This window comes from Cyanistes caeruleus, chromosome 13 (assembly GCF_971803275.1).
Source record: "Cyanistes caeruleus chromosome 13, bCyaCae1.hap1.1, whole genome shotgun sequence".
NCBI classification, from domain to species: Eukaryota; Metazoa; Chordata; class Aves; order Passeriformes; family Paridae; genus Cyanistes; species Cyanistes caeruleus.
In genome coordinates this window covers 16,718,590-16,733,858 of record NC_141713.1, presented here as the reverse complement: position 1 = coordinate 16,733,858, position 15,269 = coordinate 16,718,590, and the positions used below count along the sequence as shown (strand labels likewise).

Genomic DNA, 15,269 nt, shown 5'->3' with positions numbered 1-15,269 from the left:
GCCTTTTCTTCTAGGATGAGATCTACAGCCATGCTGGGAGTTGCACACCTCCCCTGCATAACTCATTTTCTGGGAGAGTGAGGTAATGGTGAGGTATTCAGAGCATCTTTTGAGCATTTGGATTCGGTAGGACAGGGCTGCAGTCTCACGTGCTGTGCCATCAGCAGCAATGCTGCTCAGTCACCATTATTATTTCACCACTAACAAACCTTACCAAAAAGAACAGAGAAGCCATAAGGGTAAAACATGCCTTTTAAAGTTATTTAAGCTAAATCATGCATCAAATTCAACAAACAACTGCTGTTTACTTGCCATTAAGCAAGACAAAGACAGGACAGGATACATAGTGAAACACTGAAAGCTTTGTGCAACACAAACACAAATATGTGCAGGTCATTGGAGGCCTAAGCTACAGAAACCCCTACACAGCAAGAGCTGGCTTCCCCTCCACCTCCTGTACATTCTCACAAGCTGTTTTATTAGGCCTTCCCTTTTCCACCTCACTACCCCACCTAAGTACTGGCAGTAGCTGTCAGGTAGGAATGGCTGGGAGAGAAATACAATGGGTTTTTAATGCGAGTGCTCAGGGAGGGAAAATCCTGTAAGGGTCATGGCAGAGTACCCAGAGGTGGGGAGAAATGCAAACAGACTCACTGCAACAGAAATATGCAATGTGAGGCTGATGCTCTTAGTGAGGAACACAGATGTGTCCTAGGAGAGTATTGCTAAGAGATAACAGAATAAAAATTTCAATTTTCACCTTGTAGAATTACAGTAATGCTTTCTTTCAAACCAGCAGCTTTCAAATAAATTGAGGAATCTGTGTATAGACACATGATCAGCACTGCCTGCCTTTCACAACAGAAAACCCAGCACACAGAAACACTGCTGTGCTTGAGCAGGCCACAGTCCTGTACAGCCAAAAATAGGACTTACTGTCCCAAAGTTACAAATTATAATTGTACATTTGTTAAAACAAAGTAGTAGAACTGAACTCTGCTTCAAAGCTGCATGTTAATTGTGCATGTCTTTAAAGTTGCTAAGGTACCACAGGATTTGCTTAGTTTACTGAATACAGATTTCTTCAGTAACCACATAAGCAACCACATTAAACACCTGAAGATTAAATGTTTGGAAAGTCTTTGCTTCAGACACCTTTTCTACATGAAATTCCTCATAAAAGAGCTTGGCACACTTGCTCTGCAACAAATAAACCTCTGGAATTGTTACACATTGTTGGCTGTGCTCCTGGAGCATGTATTTATACTTGCCTCTAAGTATGCTGACTACAGATAGAAAATTAGTTGGATTTGTTAAGAAGCATAATTATAGATACAGATCTCTAAAAGGATACTATGGTATGGACAATGCACTGTAAATAAATTATGTCAAAGCCCTTCAGCAAAAAGCAGAGTTACTCTGACAGTCTGTGTAACAAACCTGATATCCATCCACCTAAAGCAATTCAATTCAAGCCCACCCCTAACACTCTTTCCCAGTGACAAGAGGATAGGATATAAAGAGGATCAGTTATCAGGAAAATAGAGCAACTATTTATACAGCAGTAAATCAGCAAAGCACATCTTGCAGCTTGGCATGAGGCAGCAGAACTGCCCTGGCATGCAGCACAACAGCAAGCAGGGAGCAGGACTTGCACAGCATCAGGAGAGCCCAGAGGCCCTGCAGTTGTGCCTGCAGTAAGTACAAATGGCATTCTCTCCTCTCTACTGCAGTGTGAGGCAGCAGCAGCTTCTTCTGTAACCCTCCTTAGGGAGAGCAGCACTCAGTCCTCCAGTTTAACAACTAAAATCTTGTTGGACTGAAACACCTGAACCTATTTCCAGCTGCCCCTCCCCTGCCCCACCACTTCAGGCTCCATAAGCACAGCCCAAAGTGGCTGGTGTGCTGCTAGCAGACTGCTTGCTCCATCTTTCTTCCACACATCCATCCATCTGCCTTCTCCTCCCCATCTCTGAGGGAGCACAAGAGACACAACTGGAATTTCACCATCGTTAGCTTTTACAAGGTTCAACTAAGCTCTGAGCAAATTCAGATTTTCTCCCTGGACCGTGTGGAAGTGGGGATCTGCTAAAAGCAGCTGACTGTTCTCCATTTGATTTTATAAGTTCTCTTATCCATTAATTGTGGACATGCTCTCAGAAAACTTGGAATAAAAAGGGAAGAGGGAGAACCCAAACAAACAGCACTTTTTCTTTTAAAAGCTGTGATACAGTGCTGACAACTTGCTTGAGGAACTTCAAGGAACAGGTTCCTCACTTGCTCTAACAAGAACAGGGAAACTGGCCAAAGACATAAAGGATGATGTCTGCCTGTAATGTTTTGGTCACTACTTGCAACTACTGGTATTAAACTTCCTTGATTCTCATAAACCAAATGAAACATAACTGGCAGTGTGAAGAACAGAATAAACAGATTTGTGTCATTTGGGTTATTTTTTGAGCAGATGTGTTCACAGCATCTTTTGAGCACTGCTGGAGATGTAACAGGTAAGAGAACATCTTTACAATCTGAGAATGTGGTAGTGGTTTTAGTTTGCCAATCTGAGTTTTTTGGTTAATGCACCAATTAATGGAGTTGAGTTTAGCCCTGACCAAATGCCAGTACACTCACTAGAATTATTTATTCATTTTTTGCTGTGAGGTAAGGATTAGGAAGAGAGCAAAGTAGGCTCAACTTTAAAGGGTATAAAGAAAACTTTATTAACAGAACTAAAAGAAAAATAAGAAATCAGAATCAACCTTCAGAACACTTCTCCTCCCTCCAACTCTTTCTCTTTTCTCTCTGACAACATAAAGAGACAAAATTTTGTCTTTTCAGTCAGTTATTACTTTTAAAATAATCTTTTTTCAGTTTACTTAGGGAGAGGAGTCTTTCTTGCCATGTCATGGAGACTTTTTCACAAGAAACAGTTCTTTTGTGGTTTTAATTTTCACAAATAGAAGCTGCCTGGAAATTTACAGTCATGAAATCTCTCCTATGTTTGGTAGCTTTTTTCACAAATACTACCATGGGTTATTTCAGTTTACTGGGGTACAAGTTTAAAGATGAATTGTTCTAGTACAAAAATTTTCTTCATCTATTTTTGGGAAACACAGGTCTTCCTCTTCTATCCCTGGGGCAAGGTTTTTCATATCTTTTGTTTTTCTCTCTCTATTTAAGCTTTTCAGCAAATCACAGCTACTTCAACATCTCCTTGGCTTTAGTGTTGGTACTTCTGCTCATGGATGTGGTTAAAATGCTACATCTCTCCAATGTATTTTATGACTTATAGGAAAAAATAGTCTGATGTATTAATTATATATTCATCACAGCTTTATAAGAGAATTTTAGCTTAAGACTAATGAATTTTTAAATTTTTTTTCTTGTTTGGGCTCTGACTTTTTTTTTATCAATGTTGGCTGTCTTTATGTTCTTCTTTTTATGTGCTTTTATTTTTATTTGGGAGGAGTGGTGCTGGCAGGTTTGTTTTTAAATGGAATTTTATAGCACTGAAAGAGTTAATTTTATTTGGGCTTTGCATTAGGAAGTGGCTTTTTGTTGTTGGCCACATGATCTCTGCCAGGCACGGCCACAGAGGCTCACGGTGTTGATTTCAGCTTTTCCTGCACTTCTGAATGGGATTATGTTGTTTGTGCTGATTTCACAGAGGTGCACTTAGCTTTTTTAAATGCTTTAACATGGTGTCAATATCTAAAATCAGCTAGCTGATTGGTTTTGTCAGGTTGGAAGGAAGCTGTTAATGTTTCTATAGGGAATTACTTCCATACCTGATGGAGTTTTTCCTCAACTAAAAAACAAACTATGTTAAACTACAACAGCAACTTACCCTCATCAAAATATATCCTAACAGGTTTCAGTCCTCCTTTGAAAGAGGTTTGGGGGCCAGGACAGGGAGACCTTGGAGAGGAACTGTACTTGGGTTTGTTTACCTGAGTAACTTTCTTTTTCCCTCTATCATCTGTTTTGTTATTATGGGCCCAAAATGTTTATTATGCACAGGATTTTTCTCTTAGAGCCCTTATATGTCCAGTTGATGACAACTGTATTTTGAGAGAATCAAGGAAGTTTCAGCCAGTATGTTTGCATTTAGGCCTGTAGGTGCTATACATTTTTTAATTTGGACTACATAATGTTCTTATTGCAGCCAAGCCTTGGTTCTGTCAACACCCTGCACTTGGCACTTACCTACCAGTCAATAGCTTCATTCTTCTGGAGCACTGGCTCCAAGGTACAACTACCCCCATTTCTCATTTGAGATCTCTGTCCTCTCTGACACTGCTACATGTGGTAGAAGGGCAGAAGGAAAAAGTGAGCACTACTGGTGAACAGAAAACCATTGATCAAAGCAAAGATCCTTTTCAAAGCACATCTGTAAGCATATGGAAAGCTGCACAGAGTGTATCCTGTGAAAGCAGCCCATTTTAGAGTAGGACACCAGCAATATGTGGTTGCAATCAAGAATAATGTTATTTTAAAAAAAAACTTACCTAAAATTTGGCATTATTTTCCAAACAACATAAAATAAAGACTCTGGACTAAATGCAGTTTGGTTTCCTTGCCATAAAGCACAGAGTGTCTTTCTGAATTCTTCCACAAGTGAACTGTAAAGAAAGTAAGAGCTGTTTAATGTGGGTTTGTGTTACAGCCCTTAGAGGTTTACTTGTTCAATGGTACAAGTATCAGAAATTAGCTGGGTTAAGACTAATGACTGGGTTAATATCCTTTCCAGTAGCTTCAAAGATTTTATGTCCCAAATCCTACTCATAATGGTGAAGACACACAGCTTCAGAAAAAATGTATTTCAGATGTTCAGGACTCATGTGAACACTATGCACTCTTTGCCATTTTTGTGCAGACTCTGCTAATATCACCCCTTTAACACTGCTCAAACAACCTACACATCATCAATCACGTACTCCTGAATTTTTTGTAGTAATAGTCACAGTAGGTTGACTTGCAGTCACATCCCCATGACCCTATTTTAGCTGGAATTCAGTAGCATAATGTCTGCAGCACATATCAAGAGGACTCCTTAACATGATTTAACATGTCATGATCCAGCACTACCTGACTGCCTCTCCCTGCAGCACCAGACCTGTAACAAGCTGCAAGTGACAGAATTTCTTTCTTTGTAGACAACTGTTCTTCTGTGCCTCTTTCCCCAGTGAATTGTGCAATACCAAAAGTGCCCAGTGGCCCCAGCAGCCCAAACTTGCTGTTTCCTGCACAGCTCAGAGCTCACAAGGCACACACAGCTTACACATTGTTATCTCCCTGGCTCCTGGTGTGGTAAGTTCGTCTCCCTGCCGTCTTCCCATTCCTCAGCTCCACTGCAGGCAACTCTTTGAAGTAACAGCAAAACTGCTGAATGTTACTGGGAAAGAGGAAATAAAAATGAAATCCTTAAAAGGGTGGAGAAAAAGGATGGTATGTATTCTGGAACTTGTTCTTTGAAATGCATAAACACCACTTCATGCAGTGATACAGGATGACAATCACAAACAGTTCAAGAGACAAGAAACACTGTAGCAAATGCCTTCTGTCAGCAACTAAGTAGATCTGCAAATATCACTGTCATCCCAGCTTCCTAAAATAATTAATTACATTTTGGCTCTGCTTTGACCAAGAGATATCCTGCCAGACTGAGGTATCATTTCCTAACAATCCAGACTTGCATTTGCTGAAGAAGTTAAAGTATTTCACTGGCCTTGGCAGTGAAGGGGCACTCTCCTGTTCTGCCCAGGACATGGCAGGTTTCCTCTGGAATGCTGCACCACAGGATGTGCCTCACACCATGAAACACAACTTCATCAACCCATGCACACCACTCCTACAAATTCAGGTACACTTCGGTCCAGAACATGCCAAATTCACCTGCCCAACCAGCACACAAGCCCCTTGAGAGGGGTGGGAGAGCTGCAGAAGGTACCTGAGTGACTGAAGGATTGCGTTCATGAAACAAGTGTTCCCCAAGTTCCGAAGGCCTGTGGCACAAAGGGTAGTGGTGCTTCCCTAGAATGAGAACAGTTAGGTTAAACAAAGATTTATCACTTCCCCCCTTCCAGGGTCATCACATCATTTTGTGTTGGATCAGCACACAAAATTGGAGCTGAACAATAACCAACTACACTGAGTGCAGCTGCAAACCCAAAGCAACCACCTCAGCAGCTCAAACTGCCCTGAAGCTGCATCTTGACATGAAAATGTTTTTTTCACTCATTCTGGTCAAGAGAAAGCTGTATTATGCCTTTTTGTGTGCAAATAAATCTAGAACAGACAACACAGAGTTAATCACAGGCTCTTATTGCCAAGGATTTGTGTGTATATATGTTAAATACACTCCAATAGTGTTCAGTGAGAACTGGACAGCAATTTCCCTACAGTGCCTTTGAAAAATAAAAATGAAAGTACCAATCCTCATCCATCTTTTCCCATGTCTAATATGCACAGTGTGGCCACCTCCAGTTTTTAAGTCACTAGCACTTGTCAGAGTCTCAGTGGGGTTCTGTGGTGGCCAGAAGGGTTTCTGAAAAGCCCATTTATTTGGGAAATAAACAGTCAAGTTAGACTGTGCAAAGAAAAGGTACAGAGTTGAAAAAAAGAGAAGCAAAATACACACCATTTACAGCCTAGAACAATGAACCCACAGATGAGCTTTCTTTTTGTCAAATTATCTCCAGGTGGGTGGGGACAAAAGGGAAGAAAAATGTGGATGATGTTGTATTTATGATTCTAGACTCTGCACAATCCACTGTCCACAAAATACCACACTGGAAGTTCATCAAATTTCTGGGCATTCTTCATTGTTCTAACAGAATTTAAAAGCTGGGCTATCTTTTAGAATCTCAATGTGCAAACACCACAGTGTCCTGAGCAGATTCTTTTCTCACTCTTGCCCCAAGTGCCACAGCACAGCACTAATGCACACAGCATTGCCCCTGCAGTTTGAAATAAGATTCAGCATTCCAAAAAGATAATCTCCTGTTAGAGGCAATATTGAAGTATTAATAAAACTGACAAAACAGCAAAGAGTAGGCAGAATAAAATAAGCATTTAGTTCATGCTTTCTAATTCTGTCTTGTCCTTATCTAAACACTGCCTGGAATTTTTCTTCTGGTTTGTACTGGCTTTGTGTTTTCCAGACAATACTGCTGTGTACTGCCATAGCAAGAAAGGCTCACTATTCCTCCCAGGCTTCCTCAATCTCTGCAAGATCTGGACAGTACAGGAAGCACAGGCAACACATTCAGACAACCCTAAACTGACTATAGTAGTGCATTTTCTAAAGTAACTAAACCCCTCCAGACTTTGCCAAACAGCAACCAATTGCTTTGCTCCACCCCAAGCTCTTACTCCCATTCACACCCTCTCAGGCAGTTGTTCCTATGGCTGAAGGAACTCCAGCTCCCTTTGGTGACACTGCTGTCCCACAGCCCAAGAGCTCTGCTCCATCTCTCTCCCATTTTCCCAAGGGTGAAAATGAATCAGCTGAATACAGCTGGGTCAGTATCTCCCCTCTCCACCCTCAAATTCTGGGACAAAATTATGAAATAAGAAACTCCCAAACTCCCTTAATCCAATCTGTGCAAAAAAAGACATCTGACTTTGTTTGGAAGAAACTGTTTCTTCATTTGGAAAAAACAATACAGCCCTTCCATCTAGCCAGGGCTGGATCCTCCTCTCCTGGGTGCTATCCTGCAGGTCTAAAGTTAAAATAGCAGGAAAATGAAATGAGGAGAAAAAAAGCTTAAAAATAGTCCATAGTTCCTCTTGAAAGCAAGTTTTATTAAGCTCTTTTAAAAAACTGATAACATTTTTTTACTTTTTCTTAATAATTACTCAACCTCCCTCAAGAGGGTGCACCTCTTCCTTTGCCTTCTGTACCTGGGAGAATAAAAAAAACCAAAAAAAGACAAAAGCCCCTTGCCTGTTCAGAAAAGCAAAGCTCCATCTTGACATGAAACCCTTCTAAAGCCCAGGAAAGCTCAGTGTACATCAACAGAAATGCAGCAGAGTATCAGCCATGCTTGTGTGTGAAGGGGCTCTTTTAGGTGTGGCCAGAAGGTGCTAAAGTACACCAAGCAAAATTTGGGTCTAGGCCAACTATAAACCTCAGCAGGTTTACAAAAACCCTTTAAACTCACTGTACCAGATCTGTTGTACTTACATTTACTTTCAATAACTTGCTGTTCAGAGATGAGTTTTCCAATAGTTTTCTTTTCCTATGTCTGTCTGATGTAAAGGCTGAACTGCTGGAAAGCAATCGAAAGCGGTTATTCACCACAAAAACAACATATTGTGTGGAATGAACCAGAGAAAATCAACTCATGTTTAACAGAGTGATTCTACATGTCACCAATTGTCACTGACAGCAAACAGGCTCCCCATTGCTGCAGTCTGAAACTGGCTGCACCTCCCTTGGGGCACAGCCCCCTGGCCCAGCAGGGAGTTAATGCAGGATGTTCTGCCCAGGGATGTGTGCCTTGGAGAGTGGTCTTAGTAGCAGCTAATTGTCATCTAAAATATTAACCTTTTCCTAGGTCTAAGAAATTAAATACTTCTGTCAGGAGAATCTAAGCCTTTAAGAATACAATTAAAAAAAAAAAATCAAGATGAAGTTACTAAAAATCAAGAATATACAGAATTTTAGTGCTTGTGTATTATAGTTGACGTCTCTTAAAACACAAAAAATTGTAAGATTTGTGTAATACTAAGTTACAAAAATAATTGCTTATTCTTTCACACAGCAATGGCAATTAATGGCCCCTCAATTAAACCAGTTGATGATTTCTCTCTAATTTGATCATGAAATCATAGCTTGTTTCAAGGTTTGGTTGGCAGATTTTTGCCTTTTTCTTTCTTTTTCATTAAAAAGCCCTCCAAGTGTCCAAAAGCCACCATCAGACAGAATGGAAGCCTGCACTGTATCTTTTACCTCCCAAGAAGTAATATCACTTGGATGTTTCCAATTTACTTCTCCTTATGCTTAAACATCTTTACATCTCATTATGTACCTGACAAGGCCATCAAAAGAAGATGGAAAATAATGGAAATATTAATATAACCTACCAAGTAATCGATAAACACTTGACTCAGGGAAGATCTAGACATTTCCCCTGATCACAGCAATTCCTTAGCAGGAGTCCTGTGTGAACTCAGGGGCATTCTGATGTATTTGGAAGCACTGAACGCACACAATATTTCTGCTTGGCACTAGGTAAGATTTTTCAGGCCAACTGTGCAAGCACTCTTTGCTATCTAGGACTGGCCACAGCACATTCACCACCCAGATGAGATTATCTGCTTTTCAGTAGGACAGCACCAGATAGAGGCAAAGGAAAAAATGTCTCTTTGCAGTTCAAAGACCATAAGACTTCTTAATCTTTTTGCTAGCAAATCAAATTGTACCAATTAAAATGAAGACTGCACTTCTTGAATTTCTGATAAAAAAAGCTAATTCTGCTTTTTTTGCAAAGCTCTGACAACACCATTTGTTTAATTCTGAAAAATCTGTCTCATTTATATTGGGAAAGACAGGAATTATCATTTAGGTAGAAATTCCTGCATCATAATATACTGCTTCTGCAAGATTCACTGTATAAGAAACAAGACATATGATCATCATCAATCAAATCCATTTATTCTGCACCTCTGATTCTCAGTGATTAAAAGGTTTTTAAACACAGTGTCAAACACATAGAAGAATTAAGACACATATAATTATATACACATATGAAACGAATACCACCTTAAATGATGCACTATTACAAGTCTGCCCAATGCAGTCTGGATGCAAACAAACTACTTACTTCTCCAAGTTCTGTAGGTGCTCCCTGACCTTCTGTACCAGGCCCAGCTTGGTATCATTGACTACAAAATCATCACAGCGATAACTGCAAGAAAAACATCTTTCAGAACATGCAAAGCATGTCAGTGAAGCAGATCAAACCACTCAAGCCCCAAAGGGATCCAGTGAAAGATTATGAGAACTGGGGAGCACAGTACTTCACACTGATTTTTCCTCCGAGAACGCCCCTCCAGCAGAAGAGAGTACAGGAACCATCTTATTACATGGATTTTCTTCTAGTTTAGTTGTTTATTAGAAATCAAAAGCATGATGTACTGCCTGGCCCAAGGCAGAATTCCAGTTCAAACTGAAACAGTGTAACCAAAAGCAGACTCAGTAGTCTATCCACAGAATCATCAGAAAAGACCAACTGACCTCTGGTAAATAGAATACAAAGCTTTTATTACTTCTTAAACTATTTTAATGTTGTAAAGTCATCACTGAAACCTGAAGTGCTGAACAGATACATACAAAACATAAAAGTCTGTGCTACTGAAAAAACACCAGGGAAGATGGACTAAGAGATCACTTGAATTTTCCAAAGTCAGGCCAGAAGTCTGTGGCAGCTCGCACCTCACGCTTAGCCACAAATATCATTCCATCACTCATCAGTTTCTGTACATACTGTGAAGTGTCAAATTGCAGCTTCAAATTTTGGCAGGCAAGTGAACATGTCCTGTGAGGAAAACTAAGTTTGGATATGTTTAATATCAGAACTGTAGCTATGTCTCTCTTTTCCCTTTGGCACAAGAGTGACTCAAATGCAAAATACATCATCATCACCTCAGGTTATTCCTCTGCTGGAGAAGATCCACATTTGCTTTCTAATTTAATGAAGCTACTGACTTCAAGCACAACTGGAATTCACAGCACTCTGTTGCATAAATCTGCATTATTGCCAGTGTTACTTCAAACTCTACATTCTCAGAAAGGCTATAGAGTTGAGAAAGTAAAGGTCCTTGTCACTGAATGGAGTCCCTAAGATTAGTGTGTTCAGGACCTCTGATTTTTGCCCCAAGAAGAGAAATGAACGTGACACTCAAGACATCCAAGCAATGCACACAGCAGTTATGGGTACTTACACAAGATCTAGAAATTACTAAGATTACCAGTTGTTTGGGGTTTTTTTTAAACGTTTTTAAAGATGGCCACAGGTCAAGTTAGTTTGGGAGGGGGAAGAAGTCTGTTAATGTGCTTATATTTCAGCCAGGTCTTAGCCCTTGTCAGCTTTTTCTGCCACCTACAAAGACCTGATGAGGGGCTCCTGCATTTGCCACAGAAGAGTGGGCTCCCAGGCCAGTGCTGAGAGCACACGAGCCCAGCCAGCAGAATACACAGCGTGGGACTCGAGAGCACGGACTGCACCAGCACAGCCACGCTGCTACTGATGCTGGAACAGCTACGGCTCAGAAAACAGGGGATGGAAGCAGATACAAGCCCACTGAAAGCCTCTATGAGAACTTACTGCTGAAAAATGATTTCACTGCTGTCATGCCCTGAAGATCATATTAACCTTATTTTTACATACCAGTTTAGCACTTGTCACAAGATGGAAGAATAAAACCAAATACATCAGTAAATGTATTGCTTGCAACACTGGAAAAGTAATTCTAAGTTTCACTTAGAATCAAGACAAACTTCTATTTCTCTTTTTAGTGGGTAGGTTTTTTAAACCACCACTCTTGCAACACTGAGGATTCAGCACTACTATTACAAATAATACCTCCAATCTACTTTGGATAAACCAAATAAACAGATTTAGAAGTAGTTGATGTTTTAGTAACTTAAATTTGCTAAGTCCACACACCTTAAGGGTAAACTGCTGAGAAATGACATCCTATATGTGAAGCTGGCATTCAAAAACAGCTGCTTAATTTGTGATCCTCAGGATTTTCACAAAGTAACAAACACCTCTTTTGGATACAGCAGCTCTACAATATGCTTTAACAGCAACAACACAGAACAAGTTCTATACCTTGCAGAGGGTCCCTTATATGGCTTCGCACAGTATTTTCCTCTCTACACTCTATTTTTAGTACCTCTGCTACCTCCAAAGCCTCATTTGCTTCTAAAATGGCATTGGGACAGTGAATGCATGCACTGCTCTGGGAACATGAGTACTTAGTGCTGTTTCAGTGCTTAGAAGGGACACAACTTCATGCTGTGTTTTAAAGCCCTGACTAGATTTGAACAGTTTGAAGGATTGGAAAAATTAAGAAAACCCAGGTTTTCTTAGTTATGCCAGCACCTTATATGAGTAAACACTTATTTGAGTAAACAAAGAGCTCAAGTTTTACTTTCTGGATAAAAAGCTTTTTACTCTTCTTATTTTTACTGATTGTAGAATGCAAAATAATAGTACTAAGCAATCTCATTTTCCAACGCTCATGGCACAAGCACAGTAAGAGTTTTTTAAGGAGAATCATCTTCACAAAGACTAAAAAAATAATTTTTCTAAGTCCTTGACAGTTGTTTATTTTTCCACCAGCCAGGAACACACACAGCCCTGACATGACTATGCCCCTTTAAGGGATAACAAGGAGGGTAATGGGTGAGAAATCTGACCTGCAAACTGTGTCTGGGATTAAATGAACACAGGAAACATATTATGCAAATACATAAACAGGGGAGCCTTTCTTCTTCTGTGCCAACTGTCTGTGCACTAGCACAGAGAAAAGCAATTTACAAGAGTCATCTTTCAGGAAAGTGGGGTTCTTACACATATCATTTTACTTCTTGTGCACAAAAAACCTAACAGAGAATGAGAAAGCACCCTATGACAGTTTGAAGACAAAAAAAGATCTGTATTTCTTGCAAACTCTTTGTGTGTACTACCTTAGAACTAACTTAAAGGCTGATTATCTCCATAAAGTGGGACTCAGAATTCTTTCTCAGCAGTTAAGTAATTTAGTCTGAGGGTTTAGTATTGCATCCATTGTCTCAAAAGTGACCAAAGAATCAAGAAGAGAGTTGTACTCTCATAATAAATAAAATATTAACGAATTCTCTCAACTTCTCCACTGGTAAGACTGAACAGCTGAATAGGAGGACTGAGTAAGCAAACAACAGAACACTCTGGGAAAGACTGCATGACAGGTTATGGCACAGCCAAAGGAAGGTAAAGGATCAAATGCTGCCTTCTTAGAAAGGCCAGGCCTGTTCACTGCTACTATCATGCAAGCCAAGGAACACAGTAAATCAGGATCCATAGGATAAAAATGAAGTAAGAGTATCCTACTCAACTTTGTGCAGTAAACAGAACTGCAAATAAAAACATAAAAGACAGCACTGCATCAAAATATCTGCATTATTTTTACAGAAGAAATAAAATTCAATTAAGTCTTAGAATGGTTTACTGAGGCAGCCCACACCAGTAGCATAAAATATTCATCTTTACATAAAAGTTCACTTCAAAGAACCACCATGGCATAAACTTAGCACTGTCTACTGGATTCACATCTACACTGCAGCTCACAAATAGCCTTTTCAAAGCTATTGAAAGCCTATTCACTCTCCACAATAGCTAATTATGTCTCAAATTTACCCGGCTATTTGTTTTAACTGGCAGCACTATTTGACAGCAGCCTCCACAGTACTGTCCAAAATAAAGGGGGAAAAGTTGATCTGGATATCTTCTGCTTTATCTTTAAACTTCTGTGCTCATTTCAATTGGATGCAGTAACAAATTCAAGTATCTTTCCCTGATTATCATGTGGGAAAAAAAACTGAAGTATCCTAATTGAAAGCAGAGATAAACTGCTTTTGAAACTTGTTCATCTTCACATTAGCACAGGAGTTATAATTTGCTGGTGAATTACCCAGAACAGGAACTCCCCAAGGGAAAAGCTGGCTACAATTATTTTCCAGTTCATCCCTAGATGACTCAGCCTTCAACTACAGCAGACAAGACATCACAAGCTGAACTGCTTCCCTCCTGTGCTCCCACAAACACACACTACCCCAGGTGCAGGTCTGCCTGCCCTTCCTAGCACACCTGGGGTCAGTAACAGACCCCACAGCCCCCAGTCTGGCTGCTGGTATTCTGCAATGCCCACACAAGGTTTGGGATAAGCAGGGTGCTCAGCAAGCTGGGAACACTATTTGTCATAATGGAGATATAATCAAAGACTTTAAATACCCTGCTAAAATTCATTCACAGATTATTACCTTCAGAATGATTGGAAGACAGGGCATAATTCAAACAAAACAAAAAGCCACAACATAGAACTCAGCTGCTACCAGTAATAATTGGGAGAGTGAAACTAGCTTCCCACAGCTGTTGCAATGCTGGTAACCTGTGCATATGTATCCCTTAGAAAACTTGACTATTTTCTCATGTATTCACAAAGAAGCAGGTAAAAATTCTGGTCATTAAAATAAAATGCAAATAAAAGCAAAATTCCCCTACATCACAAAGCTACTCAAACATTTCTTCTAGGCTGAAATGTCTACAAGCTGCTTGCACCATCTGAGCAGTTTTTTAGTCGCTTCAAACAACATTTCTTCAGGTGAAATCACATAACTGGGGTTTTACTTGCAGGGGATAAAAATATTTCTTACAGAAGCATTCCTCATAAAACTGGGTACCCAAACTTCATCAAACAGATTTTTTTTCCCTAATGAACTACCCAAAAGACACCCAACTATTTGAACAAAATGCCCATTAGAGAAGTCATATATCCAGTAATTTTACAAGACCATAGCAGGGATTTCTCAGAGATCTCCACTCCTCAAATTCTGCACTGCCACAGCGCACAAGTAACAACACACATGGGAAACCATGGAGCAGCTGCAAATGGGGAAGCACCTGTCAACAGGTTTGCTTAAGGGGGAAGAAGATGCTTTTTTGAGGCAAAAAGCAGTGCTTGCCACTGACTCCCCAGTCTTTGCCCTGTGGGGAACAAGGACAGTGGGGTATCCAACATTAGCAGCATCGATATTAAGTTCCCCTGAACAGTGCTTATCACACTGCAAGAACCCCACTGAAGGAATCAGCCCAGGCCATTGTGCTGCTTAAAGAAACATTTCTCATTCTTTTCCTTACTCTTGCCAGAGACTTGATGCTGCTTCCCAATAGGATCCATCACTTTCCCAGACTCACAGAAGGTACACACACAGACACAACTCTAATTCCAATCTCGTGGGCAGGAACAACAGTGTAATAGTTTACTTTCTGAATCCTGACAAAGGATATGTGAAAGGCTCACCAGCTCATTGCAAAAAGTAAGGACAACCAAACAGCTTTTACAAGTAAGAGGTTTGGGTCTCCAGACACCCCAAAGCAAACAGAAGCAACTCCAAACCCCATAGCACTTATTTTAAGAAGTTTCTTCAGTTTAAAACATTTGACATGTGTGAGTTACAGCCAGTGCTACAATACACAGGAAAAAGCAGTGTTCCA

General features: G+C 40.2%; 1 protein-coding gene across 14 annotated transcripts in view; it reads right to left on the bottom strand.

The window, feature by feature from the left end:
• The window catches only part of USP3 (ubiquitin specific peptidase 3), a 56,503-nt gene that overhangs the window by 8,580 nt on the left and 32,654 nt on the right, over positions 1–15,269 (bottom strand). For 8 of the 14 annotated variants that reach the window (XM_086849272.1, XM_086849267.1, XM_023934179.2 and 5 more), the window contains exons 4-8: positions 9,831–9,914; positions 8,189–8,273; positions 5,951–6,033; positions 5,282–5,395; positions 4,509–4,622 (exon numbers count right to left, since the gene is read on the bottom strand). In XM_086849272.1, coding sequence (XP_086705398.1) covers positions 4,509–4,622; positions 5,282–5,395; positions 5,951–6,033; positions 8,189–8,273; positions 9,831–9,914 — 480 coding nt within the window. The remainder of the gene's footprint in view (positions 1–4,508; positions 4,623–5,281; positions 5,396–5,950; positions 6,034–8,188; positions 8,274–9,830; positions 9,915–15,269) is intronic. The other 6 variants (XM_086849268.1, XM_086849274.1, XM_086849276.1 and 3 more) reach the window with 1 other exon arrangement.